This window comes from Thamnophis elegans, chromosome 12, assembly GCF_009769535.1.
Source record: "Thamnophis elegans isolate rThaEle1 chromosome 12, rThaEle1.pri, whole genome shotgun sequence".
NCBI lineage: Eukaryota > Metazoa > Chordata > Lepidosauria > Squamata > Colubridae > Thamnophis > Thamnophis elegans.
In genome coordinates, this window is record NC_045552.1 from 21,531,012 (window position 1) to 21,549,004 (window position 17,993).

The window sequence follows — 17,993 nt, forward strand, 5'->3', positions numbered from 1 at the left end:
ATTCTCCAGCGGAACCTCTGATGATACTAAGTTCTCTGTGGCTCATGATCTTTACAAGAGTCTCAGTCATGGATCCTCCTCCTTCTCTGCATTTCAGTATGCCAGCCTTGCCAGCCAAAGGCCCCGAAAAGTCATTTAGCGTTGCTCGAAAAGAAAAGAAAAACATTTTTTGAAAGAAAAGAAAGAAAAAGAGGGACCTTTTAGATCAGAAGTTAGAAAAAAAATGGAAACTCCTACCTCATCCTTGCTTACCCAGGAGAGTTGAAACTGACAAGGCTGGGACATACCTTTCTCCCTCTGGACTCTTCCCTCCCTTCATCTCCCTTCCCCACCACCAGGCAATGTTTGCTCACTATTTTTGGCAGGATCCTCCAAACTCTGCTCCGCCTATTAATAAGGAGTGAGAAATCTGTTTTGCCTCTGCTATATAAGGAAAGGTAGAGGGATCTACACAGCTAAGTGTGCACGCAGAAGCAGGGGAGTGTGGGGCGGGGAGGGGGAGAGAATCATACTTTTGGCACAAGGAATGGAAAAGAGATTGTGTCAGGACAATGCCAGGGCAGTCGCCTTGCGCACGTAGAGGGGGAGCAAATGCTCCGGCATCATCTTTCAAACCTCTTTGATTGCCGACCTCCGGAAATCTCTTTGCAGTTTCACAAACAAGCCAGCATTAATTGTGTTTGTTTCTGAAGGTGGAAGTATCACCTGTCACATTGTTGAACCCAAACTTGGTCCTGAAGAGAATTTCAAAAAATGCCATCTAGTCTATTCTACCTATTGCTCAAGTTGCCTGATCTACAGGATGCTCTGTGCTTGTTACTTGCATTTCTAGAAAAGGGTCTAGTGCAGGGGTCTCCAACCTTGGGCAACTCCCAGAATTCCTCAGCCAATGCATGCTGAGGAATTCTGGGAGTTGAAGTCCACAAGTTGTAAAGTGGCCAAGGTTGGAGACCTCTGATCTAGTGTTCCTCTGAATGAGGTTTATACAATTACTGGGTAATGTTTGTGTCATAGGAAGGGGAGGGCAGCCTGAGCTGAATCAAATTTCAAAGCTGTCCGTCAGGATGCGGCGAAGATGTTGGCAATCTTACAGTCACTTTTACGTCTGATTCATAGCAATAACTTGTTATTTTTGAGTTCTTCTGCCTTTCAAAGAGAGGAATGACAAGCATTATCCAATCTGCAGCTACATTTTCTACTCTGCAAAAAGTAACAGCAGGGGCCTCTCCTTATTTTCTTGTGGAATAGTGAGACCAGAGGTGGTATTCAACCAGTTCTGACAAACCGGTAGCAGACATTTTGAGTAATTTGGAGAACCGGCAAATACCACCACTGGCTGGCCCCATCCCCAGTCTATTCGCTGCCTTCCAAGTCTCAGAGATTTTGCAGTATCCTTCCCCCAGGAGTGGGGAGGGAATGGGGATTTTGCAGTATCCTTCTTGTGACATGCCCACTAAGCAACACCCACCCAGCCATGCCACACCCACCAAGCCATGCCTACAGAACCGGTAAAAAAAAAAAGAATCACACCACTGAGGGACACCAAACTCTTTTAATTGACAGCAAATAAAATCCAAAGCAAATATCAGCATGTGCTATCCAGTGGTGAAATTCAATTTTTTTTACTACCGGTTCTGTGGGCATGGTATTGCTTGGTGGGCGTGGCATGGGAAGAATACTGCAAAATCCCCATTGCCTCCGCACTCTGGAGCCAACCAGAGGTGGCATTTGCCAGTTCTCTGAACTACTCAAAATTTCTGCTACCGGTTCTCCAGAACCTGTCAGAACTTGCTGGATTTCACCCCTGGTGCTATTCTGCAAATGAGGTGTTGACCTTCCCAAGTAGTCCAGGCAGGAAACACAACTAGATGAGCTAACTCTACTTTATTGTAAGGCTATATACATTAACAGAACCTTGCAAGTGTGAAAGAACAAATCTCCCACTGTCTCTTTTGCCATCTGAGAAGTTAGGGAGATTCCTTTCTGAGTTTCTTTCCCTGCCTGTTATGCAGCTGCAGGCTACACCCCCTCTGATTTGATTGTTCCCTAGGCAGCATCTCTTCCCCATATCTCAAGGTCACTCCTATATACCACTACATGAGGCTAGTTACTAGCATTGCCTTAAACATTTCCTTTTTTAAAAGCAAGAGTGAGAAAATAGAATCAGCAGGTAAAAGAAATGCAGCAAGAAATTGGATGCCTCTCAGGTGCAAATAACCAGGAGCATTCATTGAGTCCAAAGCACAGGATTGTTGCTATCTATACACAAGAATCTAGTTAACTAATAGTCAAAGCTAAATTGGTGCTAAATTAGGGTCAATAAAATTCAAGGGGGGGCTGGACTTGGGTCTCTTACGGCAATGCAATAATTCCAAACTGATAACATGTTTAACTCCGCCTTCCAGCTCAGCCTGCTCTTCTCCTTCATCATCCTTAGTAGCAGCATTATTTCAGTTCCCAGGAGGATTCTGGAGAAGCAAAATGACCATAGAGGCACATAGAAACCAGTGTTTTTCAAACTTGACAATTTTTAAGATATATGAGACTTCAGCTCCCAGAATTGATGTTGGCTGAGGATTTCTGGGAATTGAACTCCACTCATCTTAAAGATGTTGACGTTTGAAAAACATTGAACCAAACTTGCAACTGTTCCTTTTCAATGTCAGAGTATCAAGAATATCAAATATACTTTTTAAAAAATGCATTGCTCAGTCTCTGCTTTAGAAAGGACCTCCTAAAAAAGCCATTTGTTTCTTAAATGATATAGATGACTGGAAAGTCCCTGCTTTGCTAAACAAAACAAAAAAACACCTAACTGTTTGTGCTCTGCTCTTAATCTACTGAGCTTGTGTAAAGAAGTCAAGAAGCAAAGCTAATCCTGCTCTGGTATGCAATGTTGCATTATTCCTGCCTGAGAAGTCCACTGTGGCCAAATCTTGGGCTGATAAGTTCTAAAATGCACTCAACTCAACCAGCAGACTTGGTTCAGTTCCTTTACTCCATTGGTCCATCCCAAATCTTTGCCTTCATTATACAGGTGCATCATCCTCTTCTTGCTGAAATCAGTGTAACACATTTGCAACCATCTATTTCCTCCTCCTCACCTTTTCTGGTTGGAATCCAAGAACTTCCTACTGTTAGTCCTCAGCCTGATTCGTGCACAGAGATCTTAATTCCTTCGGACATTCTTTCCCAGCCTGATGTCCTCCAGGTAGGCTAGATTGTAACATGCTTAGCGACCATTCAGTGTTACAACGGACCTACTCAGGGTTACTTACAACCTGGATTCTAGGTTCCAAATAGCCGGGCCCTTTCCAGAGTCATGGGATCATATTTTTGGTGCTCCACAACCAGCCTGCATTTACAGTGATTTGCGGTTTTCCGTTGTCATGTAACCACGATTTGTGTTATCGTTGCCAGAAACTGTCATTTATTTCTGGTTTCTTGCAAAAAAAAAAAACACCCAACCAATTGCACACAATTGATTCAGCTAACAACGTGGCATTCACTTAATGACCATGAATTTGCTTAATAACTGCCGTAACTAAGTCTTAAAATGAGGTCAGTCACATAATGACAGCCACCTAACAATTGGGTTATGACAACCTATGGCGATAATTCTGGGTTCAATTATGGTCATAAATCAAGGCCTACTTGGATATCGACCTTTCAAGCCCTGTAAAAGCACCAAGGGGGCACCATGGCTCAGAGATTAAAGATGCTGAGCTTGTCAGCTGGAAAGCTAACAGGCTGGGTTCGAGGCCTGAGCGCTGCACTCCTGCCCACCTAGCAGTTTGAAAGCCTGCAATTGTGAGTAGATAAACAGGTACCACTTTGGTGGGAAGGTAACAGTATTCCATGCGCCTTAGCCAGTGGTGAGATGCTGCCGGTTTAACAACCAGTTTGGTGAGCACACACTTTGTGTGCATGCATGCACTGCGTGTGCGCACAGCACTGAAAATGGAGAATTAGAAGCTCAGCTGCCTACCTTCCAAGTCAGCAATGGGAAGTAAAAGAGCTGGGGGTGGTGGTGGTGTGGAATCAGCTGTTCTGCACAATTGAGATGAGCTAGAAAGCAAGAAATAAAGGACAGGATAGAGCAGGGGCGGGCCCAGCTGATCATCAGAGTGAACTGGTTCACTCCCAGGTGATCATCAGAGCTACCGGTTTGCCCAAAGTGGTCCGAACTGGTTGAATCCCACCCTTGGCATCAGCATAGTCATGCCGGCCACATGACCATGTGTCTTTGGACAATGATGGCTCCCACGGCTAAGAAATGGAGGTGAGCCCTGCCCCACCTAGAATGAGAAATGATTGGACCGAGGAATCCTTTACTTGTACCTTTAAAAGCACCAAAGGTCTTAGGTTTGATTTATCTAGAAGGCTAAACCTCAGAGACCAGACAGTGTGAAAAGGATTGTTTGGGGTCTATTGGCCCATCCTTAAATGCTCCATGGATTTACTCAACCTAATTTCCTGGATTTAAGAGTGTCATAAAACACAAGACAAAATGTGGTTGATCCGTTTGCATTCAATGCATTGTGTAAAGATAATTTAGTAGTAGTATAATCTTTATTGTCATTGTACATCATCATGTATACAATGACATTGGTTTCAGTCTCACTTGTACAATCCATGACAAATAATACAAACAACATAAATAGCATAAAGAATAATCCTTATGCAAGTAATTAGGGGGGAAAGAAAGAAAAATAAAAGCTAGTCGTAAGTTTCCGCGTCTGCGTGGAGTGATTGTGGTTGTGTTTAAGAGTCTGACAGCCCAAGGATAGAAACTATTTTAAAACCTATTTGTTCGGCTGGCTATGCTTTGATGTCTTCTACCCGATGGTAGAAGAGCAAAAAGACACTGACCAGGGTGTGAATCATCTGAGTATCTTCCTTACTCTGCTAAAGCAGCGAGACCTGGTGATGTCACCCAGTGGTGTTAGAGGGCAACCAATGGCTTCTTGTGCCGAATTGATCACTCTCTGTAGTGCCTTCCTGTCTGCAGCAGTTAAACCAACATACCATACTGTAATGCAATATGTGAGGATACTTTCTAAGTTTCTTAAGGAAAATTTAAATTCCTTAAATTAGGAATTTAATTAAGGAATTCCAAAATTAAGGAATCTTAATTTAAGATTCCTCAAATATTTTTCTCTCTCCACTGGGTTTGGGTAGATCTGTTACCTAAACAGCTAAAAATAAAGAATATACAAAACAGTTGACCTGGCAAGTCAGTAAAAGACCTACAGGTTGCGCAGTATAACAAGCCTGGATTAGTTTTAACCTTGATTAGTTTGAGAGTAGCTTGCTGTGTTGTTATGAACCTAAGCTATGTGGTTAGTTCATGGATTATGCAACCAGGTGGTGGGATTCATTTTTTTTGCTACCGGTTCTGTGGGCGTGGCTTTGTGGGTGTGGTGTAGCTTTGTGGGTGTGGCAGGGGAAGGATACTACAAAATCCCTGCTCTCTCCCCACCCCACTAACCTGCTTTCCAGCTCTGTTCTCCTGTGTAGGGCAACAAAAGAAGATCAGCTGGGAGGCAGAAGGGGTGGGGCCAGCCTATTTGCCGGTTCCCTGAACTACAAAATTTCTGCTACCGGTTCTCCAGAGCCTGTCAGAACTGGCTGAATAACACTTCTGATGCAACCCCACCCCAAATTGGCTAATTTGGGGAAAGGGTTAAGCATGGAAGCTGCTGAAAGGATTTAATTTGACTCATATATTAATATATTTACATACTGCCTTTCTAAGTGAGTTGCTTTTAAACTTCACGAGTAAGTATTCAGTTAGTTTTTATTAAGTGTGGAACAGGAGAGGTGGAAACAATGAGTCATGTCCTTTCACACTGCTTGATTAAGAGACGTCTTTGTGCAGAGCTGTTTTCGCTTTGTAAAGATTTTTCAGGCAGACAAATGAATGTCATCTTACCTTTTACTAGGCCTAAAGCCTAGTAAATGATCATGGTATTCCCTTCCAAAGCCGTATTATGCAAAATATAGAAAAGGAGTAAAGAAGGACTTAAAGCATGAGATAAGAAAGCATAGCGAAATCTTATGCACATAAGGCAGAAATCTTACTTATGCACATTAAACCTCTCTACTACAGCTTTTAGTCCTAGGACAGTGTTTCTCAACCTTAGCAACTTGAAGATGTCCAGACTTCAACTCCCAGAATTCCCCAGCCAGCGAATGCTGGCTGGGGAATTCTGGGAGTTGAAGTCCGGACATCTTCAAGTTGCCAAGGTTGAGAAACACTGTCCTAGGGAAAAACTCCTTGCTTTCAGATTTATATACAGGTAGTCTTTGACTTGTGACTACAATTGAGCTTAACATTTCCATTACTAAACTAGACAGTTGTTAAGGGAGTTTTGCCCCATTTTACGCCCTTTCTGGCCACAGTTGTTAAGTGAATCACTGCAGTTAAGATGGTAACTCAGCTGTTAACTGAATCCGGCTTCCCCATTGACTTTGCTTGTCAGAAGGTCGCAAAAGCGGATGACATGACCCTGGGACATGGCAAACGTCATAAATACGAGCCAGTTGCCAAGCATTTGAATTTTGATTCTGTGACCACAGGAATGCTACAGTTGTGTGAAAAACAGCCATCGGTTGCTTTTTCAATGCTGTTGTAACTTTGAACGGTCACTAAATAAATTGTTGTAAATCAAGGACTACCTGCACCATTTTATACATTGCCTTTTGCTCCTTGATCAGCTCCATCTCAACCATGCTTGTTTTGGAGTTCTTGTTCTTCCCCTGACCTCTTACCCATTTGCTCTTCCTTCATTTATTTTTCAATTCCTCCTTCTTCTCCTTCTGCCATATCCATCATCGGAGGTTGGCGATCATGTTGATGATCCTATTTTTGTCAACAGCCGCATGAAAAAGTGCTGTTGAGTTTTGTCCAAGCCAGTCCCTTAGATCTTGAAGCCATCATGTTCTTCTTCTGCCTGGACCTTGTTTGCATTCAGTTTTTCCCTGGAGGATTAAGTGAAGGATGCCGTATTTTTCTGGGGATCGTATCACATGCTCAAAATAGTCTAACTTTCACTTTTTTAATGGCTTTGATGATTTCCTTTGGCTTTCCCAGGCGGCTTATCACATTTGTGATTTTGTCAACCCAGCTTATATGCAACAGCCGTCTGCAAATCCACATCTCAAATGCTTCTAGTCTCTTCAAGTGGCTTACTCCATAGAGCAGGATAGAATAGATGTAGCATCTGACAAGCCTCATTTTCAGTTTTAGGCTTATGTCGTGACTGCAGAAGACCTTTTTCATTTTGAAGAATGCTGTTCGAGCTTTCTCTGTCCTTGCCTTTTCTTCACTGATCATGTCCCAGCTTTCATGTAAATTAAAAACAAGGTACATGATCCTTTAAGATCCTTAAAACAAGGTACAAGACCCCATTTATATTCAAGTACTTTTCAGTTCCTCCTATTGTACCCAACTCTCATTTCCATATAAGTGGACCTACATACCCTTACCATATTTTTCAGAGTATAAGATGCACCTCCCCCCCTAAAAGAAGGTGAAAATTTGGGTGCATCTTATACACTAAATGTAGCCCCACCTACCCACCTGCCCCCACCCTTTGGCCTTTGCCTCCCAGCAATTTACCTCCTTGCAGCAAACGAATAAAATGGAGCTTGCGGAGGCGGCAATAGGTTATAACAATCCCTGCAGCCTGAAACAGCTGATCATCAGGAGCTTAAACTAAATTTGAAAGTGAAACTTGCTGTTTGCTGCAACAAGGCAAATTGCTGGGAGGCAGAGTCAGATTTTTTTTCTTCTAATCCAATTAAACTGAAATAGGCTGTTCGCTACAAGGAGGTAAGTCAATAACTATAAATGCCTATAGAATGTTCAAATTATTAGACTTATTTTTTAAAATCTACTTTATTATTGTTCTAGACAACTTAACAAAATGAAGCAGCTTTCTAAAATAAATGCTTGATCTGATTTATGACCAAGATTTTCAGCCTCTTTTTTGAGGAAAAAAGGTGCGTCTTATACGCCGAAAAATACAGTACTATCTTTCCATCCGATTTGCAACTTCTTAAAAATATCTCAATTTTTGTTGTTCTTAGTGAACATTCTACCAATGTACACAAATTCATCTGTTTACTTATTTTTTGCTATTTCCATATAACTTCAAACAGTTGACACCATTATTCTTATTGATTTCAACTGCCTTGGTCTTTCATACATTTATTTTCATGCTGTTTATTTTATTGTATAATCTAACATTCCTTGCTTATAATTTGAAACCTCAGCCAAGAATACAAAGTATACATCTTCAACTAATAATCTTCTAACATCATCATAAGCATTCTTTATGTGCTTCTCTATCAATATATTAAGTAACTATGGGAACATCTCATCTTTTTCAATGTTAAACTGTTCAGCAACGTTTTCATTTATTCTTACCCACTTACTTACACTCTTAATGCATTCATCAATTAACCTTCAACTTCATACTAATGCAAAACTTCCATCATTCAAATCTATTCACTTAATCATACATTTCTACTAAATCAACAAATGCACAATAAACTTTCTCATATTCATATAGTTCTTTGTGACCTAAAGAGGAAAACATTATTCTCACTTTTCTAGCCTGGCAGTTCCCAAACTTTGCTTGTTGTCTGTTCTCATAGCTTTACCATCAAAATTCTACCAAATATTTCCCAGACACATATAAGAAACTAATCTTCTGCTACTTTTTGCATTTTTCTTGCTACCTTGACTAAGGTACAACATTCTTCTGATTCTCAAGCACCAGTAGTTTAAACTACTAACACAAGCACTTTATAAGCAAACTACCTTCTTAATTTCCTGTTATTCTAGTTATACTGTGTACCACTGCAATCTTAGGTTTTTTTTTTAACATTTTCACATCAGTAATCTTCTTTTTTAGAAACCAATATTTCTAGCAATAAACTTTAAAGTTATGACTATAACTTTGTTGTTTGTATCTTACGATTTATATTGTTTACTTAGTATCCTAGTATGATTTACGTTGGTTTTTATTTAGTATCCATGACAATTACTAAGTGTTGTATCCAATGTTTTATGATGAATGTATTTTTACAATGATTATGATAATGATCTATCGCTATTGTTGTATGTACACTGAGAGCTTATGCACCAGATCACACTTGGCCAATACAGAATTCTAACTTCTAACCACACCATTGTTCTTTTCTTCCAGCATTCCCTTACTTCAGTTTCATCTCAAATACCTTTCTCCCTTATGTGTTTAGTTTCTAGAAAATAAGCTCTTATAAAAAGTAATCTTTCTATTTAGTGCATGTTAACTCTGCCTTTATCAGTACAGTGGTACCTTGGTACTCAACTGCTTTGAACCTCATCAAATTTGGCACGCAATGCATTTTGACACGAACATTTTGTCCCAGTATTTATCATTTGTTAGGTAGTCCATGCAAAAACTAGAACTTATCGATATTGGCTGCCATGTGATTCACGACATTATTCCTTGTGGGGAAAATTATTTTTTATGCATCATTTTTGGTATTCATCATACCTCCTAGAACCAATTAAGGATGAATACCAAGGTACCACTGTAATTCTACTTGTTTTAACCCTTTTCACCTACTTCTAATTTGCATAAAAATTGCTCTGTGTTTGTTTTATATTTTTAGTCAAAATACCTATCTATATAATTTACGATTATTTTATCTCTATACATACCATATAGTCTTTTTCTCTTTTCTTTACAGCTATCATTCTTTTATATACTTTCCCCCCACTCATAGCCTCTTTCACTTCATCATCCTACCAACCTTTGTGCTTCTTCTGATTAGCGTCATTTCACACACTTCTATGGGAGTGACACATTATTCTTTCACTCTGTTCTAGTAAGCTTCAGTGCCATCTTTTTATGATCATTTTGTTTACTCCATTAGGAGGTTAATTAATACAGGTAGTCTTCCACAATTGAGCTAATTGAGAATTAATAACATTTCTGTTATTAAGTGAAACATTTAATTCAATTTTGACCCATTTTACGACCTTTCTTGCTACAGTTGTTAAGTGAATCACTACAGTTGTTAGTAACATGATTGTTAAATGAATCTGGCTTCTGCATTGAGTTCACTTGTCAGAAGATGACTCCAGGACATTCATAAATATGAGTCAGTTGCCAAGCATCCAAATTTTGATCCTATGACCATGGGATGCAATAACGATTGTGAGAAAGATGGTCATAAATTAGTTTTTTCAGTGCCGTAACTTTGAATGGTCACTAAATGAACAGTTGTATCTCAAGGACTACTTGTATTTTAATATTTTTTTTCAGAGAGGAGTTGGGCACATTTTGGTCAATTGCTCACAAATACTATTGAAGCCAAGTCTGATTCCAAGTATGTTTCACTATTTTCTCCAAGCTAAAATCTCTACTCTGGAGATTATCTTGCAAGGCAACACAGAGTTGATCACAATCCACTTCCTAGCATGTAAATGGAGCAGACTGATTATTGCTAGAACCAAATGTTGCATTATTATCTGTTTCATCTGAAAACTGCTGGTCAATAAACAATAAAACATACTTTGGATGGAATAGCTTTTAAAAATGCTTGGTATGCATGTTTGCTGTTTTATGTTTTCCTGATTATTGATCTGTGACAGCAATAAATTGGCAAAAATCTAACTTTTTAAATAATAGAGCAGATTCAGAGAAGAACCAAAGTCAAAACATTTTTTAACCATATGGAATGTTCTTATGGGACACACTGGCCCTGTGTAGTAATTCCACCTTTTGTTTTCCCAATGGATTTTTAAAAAAGAAATATCAGAAATCAAAGCATTAGAGAAGCAAATTCATATTACATATTTAAGTTAGCAATATCTGAACCCTAAGTAGGTTTAGTAAGTAGGAATAATAAAAAAGTAAAACAGAGGCACATTAAATTGCTGGCTTCCAGCAGACATTAAAAAAAATTGAAACCAGGTATCAATTTAAAATAGGATTGTAACCAAAGTTTAAATGTATGTATGGTCACAGACGCAAATACAAGGTGCAAGGAAATGATGAAATATGATTTCCGGCTAAGGATGGCCTGTCGTATTTCAAGCTTACTCATACAAGAAAGTTATACCCTTTGAATCTTTAATTGGGGAATCATAATGCATAACCATGCAGAGCAAAATTTCAAGGTCAACATAGACTCTGAATGCATAGCAAGCGCTTCACAATATTCAAGTGTACAAAGCAATGTACATTTGGATTGCAAATGTAGAGCTATGAAGATTATTACACTTTGGCAGTGACGTGCAGTCAGGGGAGGCAGGGGAGGCAGAACCTCATCATTGTCATCATGAAAAGAAAAAAAAATGTTAAGGAAAAAGGCTGAGCTAGTTGCTGCCAGAGTCACAGTGGATGACTCTGCTTAGTGCTTAACTGTTTAAAAAAGCCTCTAAAAAGTGCCCTCTACAGGGGGAGGCAGGAGAACCACGTGCCTCATTTAGTCTGACTTTATGATCACTCAAGCAGAGTTAAGCAAGGGTTAAAAGCCGAAAAATTCCTTATGTAGATGAGGAATCTCAAATGCCTGAGCATTCTCTTCTCTCCCCTGACACTCCACTGCCTAAAGCACTTTCTTTCGCCTGCCTGAGCTCTGACAGGCGGGCGAAAGAAAGAAAGTGCTTTAGACAGTGGGATGTCAGGGGAGAAGACTGCCTCACCAGCCATAAACCTCATCGCACATCACTGCACTTTGGATATTGCTGTGTCATTTCTGACATGTATTGTGAAACTAGGTTTAAATGGTTAAATATTACTTCTTTCATAACTAAACTCACACATTGTGAGTCATGAATGATTTGATATTGGCCTTTGAATATTGTGTGACTCCATTGCTCTCCTTGGAAAACTATGAACAAACTCGGGTAATATGGTGAATAAAAACCCACAGTATTGTGTGATGCCTGAATCCATTTGCCATTGAATGCCATTCCTCAAATTCAATATCACTCATATTTACATTACACGATGTAGCTATCGTATTTTTCTGAATATAAGATGCACCAAGATTTTGAAGAGGCAGATTAAAAAAAAATTTTTTTTGCACTTTGCAGACCTCCCCAGAACGTGACTGTTTTTTGTCAAAAAAAGGCATGCATAGCCTTTAGGAGGCTTGCAGAGTGCTCCTGGGGGCGGGGAGGGGGGTAAAACGAGAAAAAAATGCCCCATTTTTCGCTCATTTTTGCCCTCTCCAGCCCCCAGCAGCACTCTGGAAGCCTCCTAAAGGCTATGCACCACCATTTTTGCAAAGGGGGGGAGGGTTGGGAGGCCAAGAATGCTGTATTCAGTGTATAAGATGCACCCAGATTTTCACCCTCTTTTGAGGGGGAAAAAGGTGCATCTTATAGTCTGAAAAAATACGATACCTAGGAATATGTTTAGGGCCAGCATCTGCTTATTTTCTGGAATTGTTGTTTTTGACCTTTTTTTGTTATAAGAACTGATAAGTTATAATAGCTATATACTTATGGATGAGAAATACCATATATCTATTAGGGAACTTGGAATACTGAAAAGGATACAGAACTTTCTATCATCTCTTACCTTTCCCAAGACCAATGACTTTTTTTTAAATAATGTACCAATATTTGCACATAACAGCTCAAACTCAGAGCTGGAAATTTCAGTTGAGACTGGAAAAAACTCACCAACAGGACATAATGAAAGACCTACTTATATTTATTTAGGATATCAATGTGGGTGTCCAAGAAGTCAAGATGGTGGACTCATTCATGTGACTGGAGCCTCGTCATTCTTACATTGGCTGTGGCCGCCTAGTTGGTTGTGGCTGCCATCTTGAGCCCCGTGCCAACACTCCTGCACTTAGTAGATCAGTGATGGTGAACCTTTTTGGCACTGAGTGCTGAAAACGGAGTGTGCATGCATGTGTGTGGCACCAAGTGCCAAAAAGGGAGCACTTCACATATGTGTGCATGCTATGCACATGTGCTCACACTCGCTTGGGCCATGACCAGGAAGAGGAGCTACCCAGGGGGCATGCATGTGCCAGAAAATTAACTTTTGGTTTCTGGCACGCACATGCGTGGCAGCCAGCAACTCTTCCGGTTTCTGGTGCACATGTGAACACGCTGATCAGCTGGCTGGCGTGCATGCTCGCACTGGAAAATGGAAGACCAGCTCTTCCGGTTTCCAGCACTGCCCCCCCCAAGGCCAGCTGATCGTCACATGCACATGTGCAGCAGAAACCCAGAAGAGGAACAGGAGACCAGGCTTCATGGCTCTGCATGTAAGTTCACCATCACAGTAGATCATCTAGAGCAGGGGTGTCAAATTCACTGCTCGCGAGGTGGATGCCTCACAAGCTGGCCACGCCTAGTTTAGCAAAGGAGGGAAATGTCGCAATATGTCACGTGATGATGCGAATCTGACACCCCCGATCTAGAGTCATCTTCCCCCACCATCCATTCACATAGGGGCTACTCCCCCCTCGCATACAATAAAACTAAAGACCCCACTGAATCAAGCTCAGTTCCTGTGACTTTATGAAGGCATCTAAAGGGGTGGAATGGAATTGGAAGATCTTCTCCCACTGACTCATCCAGTGCAGCCAGTTGTCCTGGAATTGTGGTTTGCCACCTGGGTACCAACTAGACCTGCTTAGTTTTGTTTAAGATTGCATATGTCAACTCCCTGTGTAAAATGTATGTTAATTTTATTTCAAAGCTATCTTTATTCATAGCCAAAGCCTACTGCTCATGAATATAAATTGTCCTTCTCAGAGCCCCCAAACGTGCTTCAGAATCTTCCTACCCACCAGTCTTGACCCACAGGGCGGGGCAGGGCAGGGGCCTGTTCCACTTTCTTCATCGGCTACATTTGGAACATCACTATAATGTGCTATAGAACCTGCACATCGGCTTCTAGTTAGGAAAGGCACCCAGCTTTTGGAAGCCATAAGATGGCTGGGAATGTCATTGTTTTCAGCAAAAGGGCGCTGAGAGCTAATATGATTATTTATTATATGCTTATCTCATCTTTATTACTTTATGAATAATGCAAGGCAATGAACATACCTACCCTATTTCCCTGAAAATAAGACCTTCACGGATAATAAGCCCAATCAGGCTTTTGAGTGCATGTGCTTAAAAGTCCTCCCCAAAAATAAGACCTCTCCCAAAATATTGCAACACAGCAGCAGCCATGAGGTGACTACGCTTGCCACCTCCTGTACCTCAAAAATAATAAGACCTCCCCGAAAATAAGGCCAAGCGCTTATTTTGGGGGTGGGGTGTCAAAAGAAAATAAGACCCGGTCTTATTTTCAGGGAAACACGGTTAATACTCCTTCCTCCTCCTTTTTTCTCCATAATATTATGACCTGTATTGGGCTGAGAGGAGCTGATTGGTCCAAAGTCACCCAGCCAGCTATCATGCCTAAGGTGGGACCAGAACTCAGAGTCTCCTGGTTTCTAAGCCAGCATCTTAACCACCATACCAAGCTGGCTGTTATCCACATTGGCCTAAAAGGAAGTACATTTCAATACAATAAATGGAAAGAAACCACTCAAACAGGCTTCTAGCTCCTTTTCCTCAAGAATAATTTAAAGCTGCAGCTGTCCATGTGGGCTCTAGAGATCAAGGACCTTGACCTTTGAAAAGGCATTTGTTCTGGACAGAGATCTTTATGTCCAGGCCCCTAAAAGTCCTCAGTACTATCAAGGAATTTCTCTGTGCTCAGTGAGGAAGCAAATCTTCCTCATCCCCATGGCAACTTAGACCCCATTCCAACCTTTGGTTTGCTGGAAATAGAACACCCAAGAACCTTCCTTTGCCTAGGACAGGGGTCGGCAACCATAAATACTCAAAGAGCCACAAAGGTCCCAAGAGGAAGCCCCCCGTTCAATTCTGGAGCCAACCGGAAGTCCGGTTCCCCCACCATAAAGTCTCCTCCTAGCGCGGCATCCTTTTTCCTCTACCTTCCCTAACCAAAAGCCCTATCAATTTTGGAGCTGACTGGAAAACCTGCCCCTTCTACTGGTGCACCATGCTTCCCCGCCCCAACCGGAAACTCCTCCCAAAATTGTGGCACCGACTAGCGACAGGGAGCCGCAGCAGAAGGATGAAAGAGCCGCAGTTTGATGACCCCTGGCCAAGGAGAAGGTTGTTCATTTTCAGGGAACCATCAAATTCAAGAATTCCACCTCTGCTGGAAAGAAGGAAAAGAAGACAAGGACAACCATGATTCCAGTTGAAAGGGGTTAAGTGCCCCCACAGGCTGAGCAGCATATTTATTCTTCATCTTCGAAAAAATCAGTAGTGCAGCAATGTAAACAGGAAACAGGGGATCTTTAAAAACGATCCTTCACCAGAGACAAGCCTGGCCAACCTCAGTGTCCTCAGGGCCACATTTCCATTTATAATATTTTGGGGCCTACATAACATTATCAACTTTTTCTCCCTTACTTCCAAAGACTTTATTAAAAGAACAGAATATCGTAAACCATTCACCTGTGGCCTACTAACCTCCAAAGGACCACATGATTCTTCAGGGAGATAACTGGCTCCTAGGCCACAGACTGGCCATCCTAAACCTAAAAAAACCACCTGAACTTCCACAATTTTAAAATTAGGACCCCTCTCATAACAGTGTAAGCACTTAGAATGGTTTGCCCCTTGCCATTCATCAGTGATAGGACTAAGAGGAGGGAATTGGGGGAGGGGGAGAGGAAGGGATAGTCAATTAAGAGTTCTTTTTTTAAGAGGGAAAAAGGATATTTGCCAAGTGTGAAACAGGGAGCATGGAAATGAATAAAGCATGTAATAATAGGAGGGAAAAAGAAAAATGAGCGAGAGTAAATCACATACCCCTAATGAAACTAGGAAGCATTTCCCATTATCTTAGAAGAAGAAAAGGGAGCTGGTTCTGACATGGGATAACCAACATTTTCATTGGGAAGCACACAATGTGTATGGGATTAACAACAAATAGAGGAGAGGCCTTGATCTACTGGGCAGTATCGGAATCAATTTGTCTACATTTGTCTTTTGACCCTCTTCCTCCTCATTTTCCACTTGTGCAAAGGTGGTTTTTTTTTTTTTTTTTTTTTTTTTGCGCAAAAGGACTCATCAGTGTTTTTCACAGGCAAAGGAGCCTGTTGTTCTACAGTGTGACTGACTACCAGTGAGAAAAAACTTTCAGGGTTGATGCAGAACCAGAGGAGGAAAAGAGCCAGAAGCAACCAGTGTTCTGGAGGCTACATCTCAATTCTCACCACTGGCAAAAACTTAAAAAGGGAATTTACCATCCTAGTCAAAAATGTCGTTTCTTCGCTTGCCATGGAGACAATTACTTGGCTTCTTCCATTTCTGTAAAACGAAGCTCATAAATGATGGTGAATCAGGAAAGTTTTCCTAGGAGTGAAATAGGGAAAAAACAAACAAACAAACATAGTTCGAGGCATCTCAGCTTTCAAGACAAAATCACAAAAAATACAGAAGAGTGTGTGAAGAAGGTTGCCAACTCTGTAGCCAACAGACGCTGGCATGAGTAGCCTCAGATCTGTACTGTAGCCCTATGCCAATAGATGCCTTTCACAGGAGTGGCTGGGAAGTTCTGCATTGTTTTCAGAAACGCACCTGCCTTTCACAGTCTTTGTTTCACAGCTTCTTTTGCAAAATTAAATTTCCCTTTTGAGTCCGAATTCAAGTACTGGCAGTTTGACTCCACATTTTCTTAGAGATCATCGGTAAAGAGAGAAGGACTCTCCAAATAGTGGTACTCCCCAAGGTTCCTCGTGCAACCGAGGAGGGAGAGAGCGGTCTTTCATGTCATTTGCCAACGCTTTGTGACACAGGCCTGCCGCTATAGAATCTCCTCCCGCTGGTTTTTCGGCTTCAGCATCACCTGCCCATTTCTCAGAAAGCCATTCTGGCCATGGAGGAGCTTTCCCTTCTCCCGGTCAGGCCAAGTGAAGATGGCTTCGTCGCTGTCCAGTTCAGACTCCGAATGCATCAGGCTGGTGTTCTGTGCTTGGGATTTCTGCTTGCTGCCTTTAAAAACAAAGAAACATAAAGAAACAAAAGATGGTTGCCTATGGAACTGTCTTCATTCTGTGACATCAGCGCATCCGACCTGGGAAGGGATACTGCGGAGCCCATTGGTCAAAGAATTCTGACCGGCGGGGTCCAGGATGGGAGCCTTCCCTCCCACTGCCTCGTCCTGTGGAACATTCGCCCCTTCCCCGGAAGTGAGGCAGGCCCCCAGCCTTCTGGCCTTTTGGAAAGGAGCGAAGACCTGGCTTTGTGGCCTTGTGTGAGCAGCCCAGAGAAACATGCAGCCGTGGGGCTGGTTAGCACTCTGAAAGCTCCCCCTTCACCTTTCAGTTAATTTTAAACAGTGTTTTAATCATCCTTGCCTCACCTCAATGTTTACTTTTATGTATAGCAATAGCACTTAGACTTATATACCACTTCACAGTGCTTTTACTATCTTAAGTGATTTACAGAGTCAGCCTCTTGCTCCCAACAATCTGCATCCTCATTTTACCCACCTCGGAAGGATGGAAGGCTGAGTCAACCTTGAGCCTGGTAAGATTTGAACTGCCAAACTGCAGCTAGCAGTCAGCTGAAGTAGCCTGCAGTACTGCACTCTAACCACTGCACCACCTCGACTCTTATATATTGTTTTTATATTTTAATATTTTATTGTGCATTAGCCGGAAGTGCTCTGTGAGGGAGATGGGCGATTTTAAAATGAGATAAATAAACAAAAACAAACAAACATGCAAATAGGAGAGACTCCAAGCCCTTTCTTTCTTTTCTATTCCTCTCCCAGAATATTTCTTTGCAAAGACAAGAAAAGCATTCCATCTCCATCTCCACTTCACAAACTACGATGTATTTAGAGGAAAGGCGGCAAAGGAATCGCATGCTTGGTCCTCTATTTCACACACCAGCAGGAATGAGGAACTACATCATGGGGCTT

General features: G+C 41.4%; 1 protein-coding gene across 1 annotated transcript in view; it reads right to left on the reverse strand.

The window, feature by feature from the left end:
* Positions 1–15,251: 15,251 nt before the first annotated feature.
* KIAA0319L (KIAA0319 like) overlaps positions 15,252–17,993 on the reverse strand; it is a 61,789-nt gene continuing 59,047 nt past the window's right edge. The window contains exon 21 of the mRNA XM_032227657.1: positions 15,252–17,059. Within this exon, the coding sequence (XP_032083548.1) occupies positions 16,872–17,059 (188 nt within the window). The 3' untranslated portion in view covers positions 15,252–16,871. The remainder of the gene's footprint in view (positions 17,060–17,993) is intronic.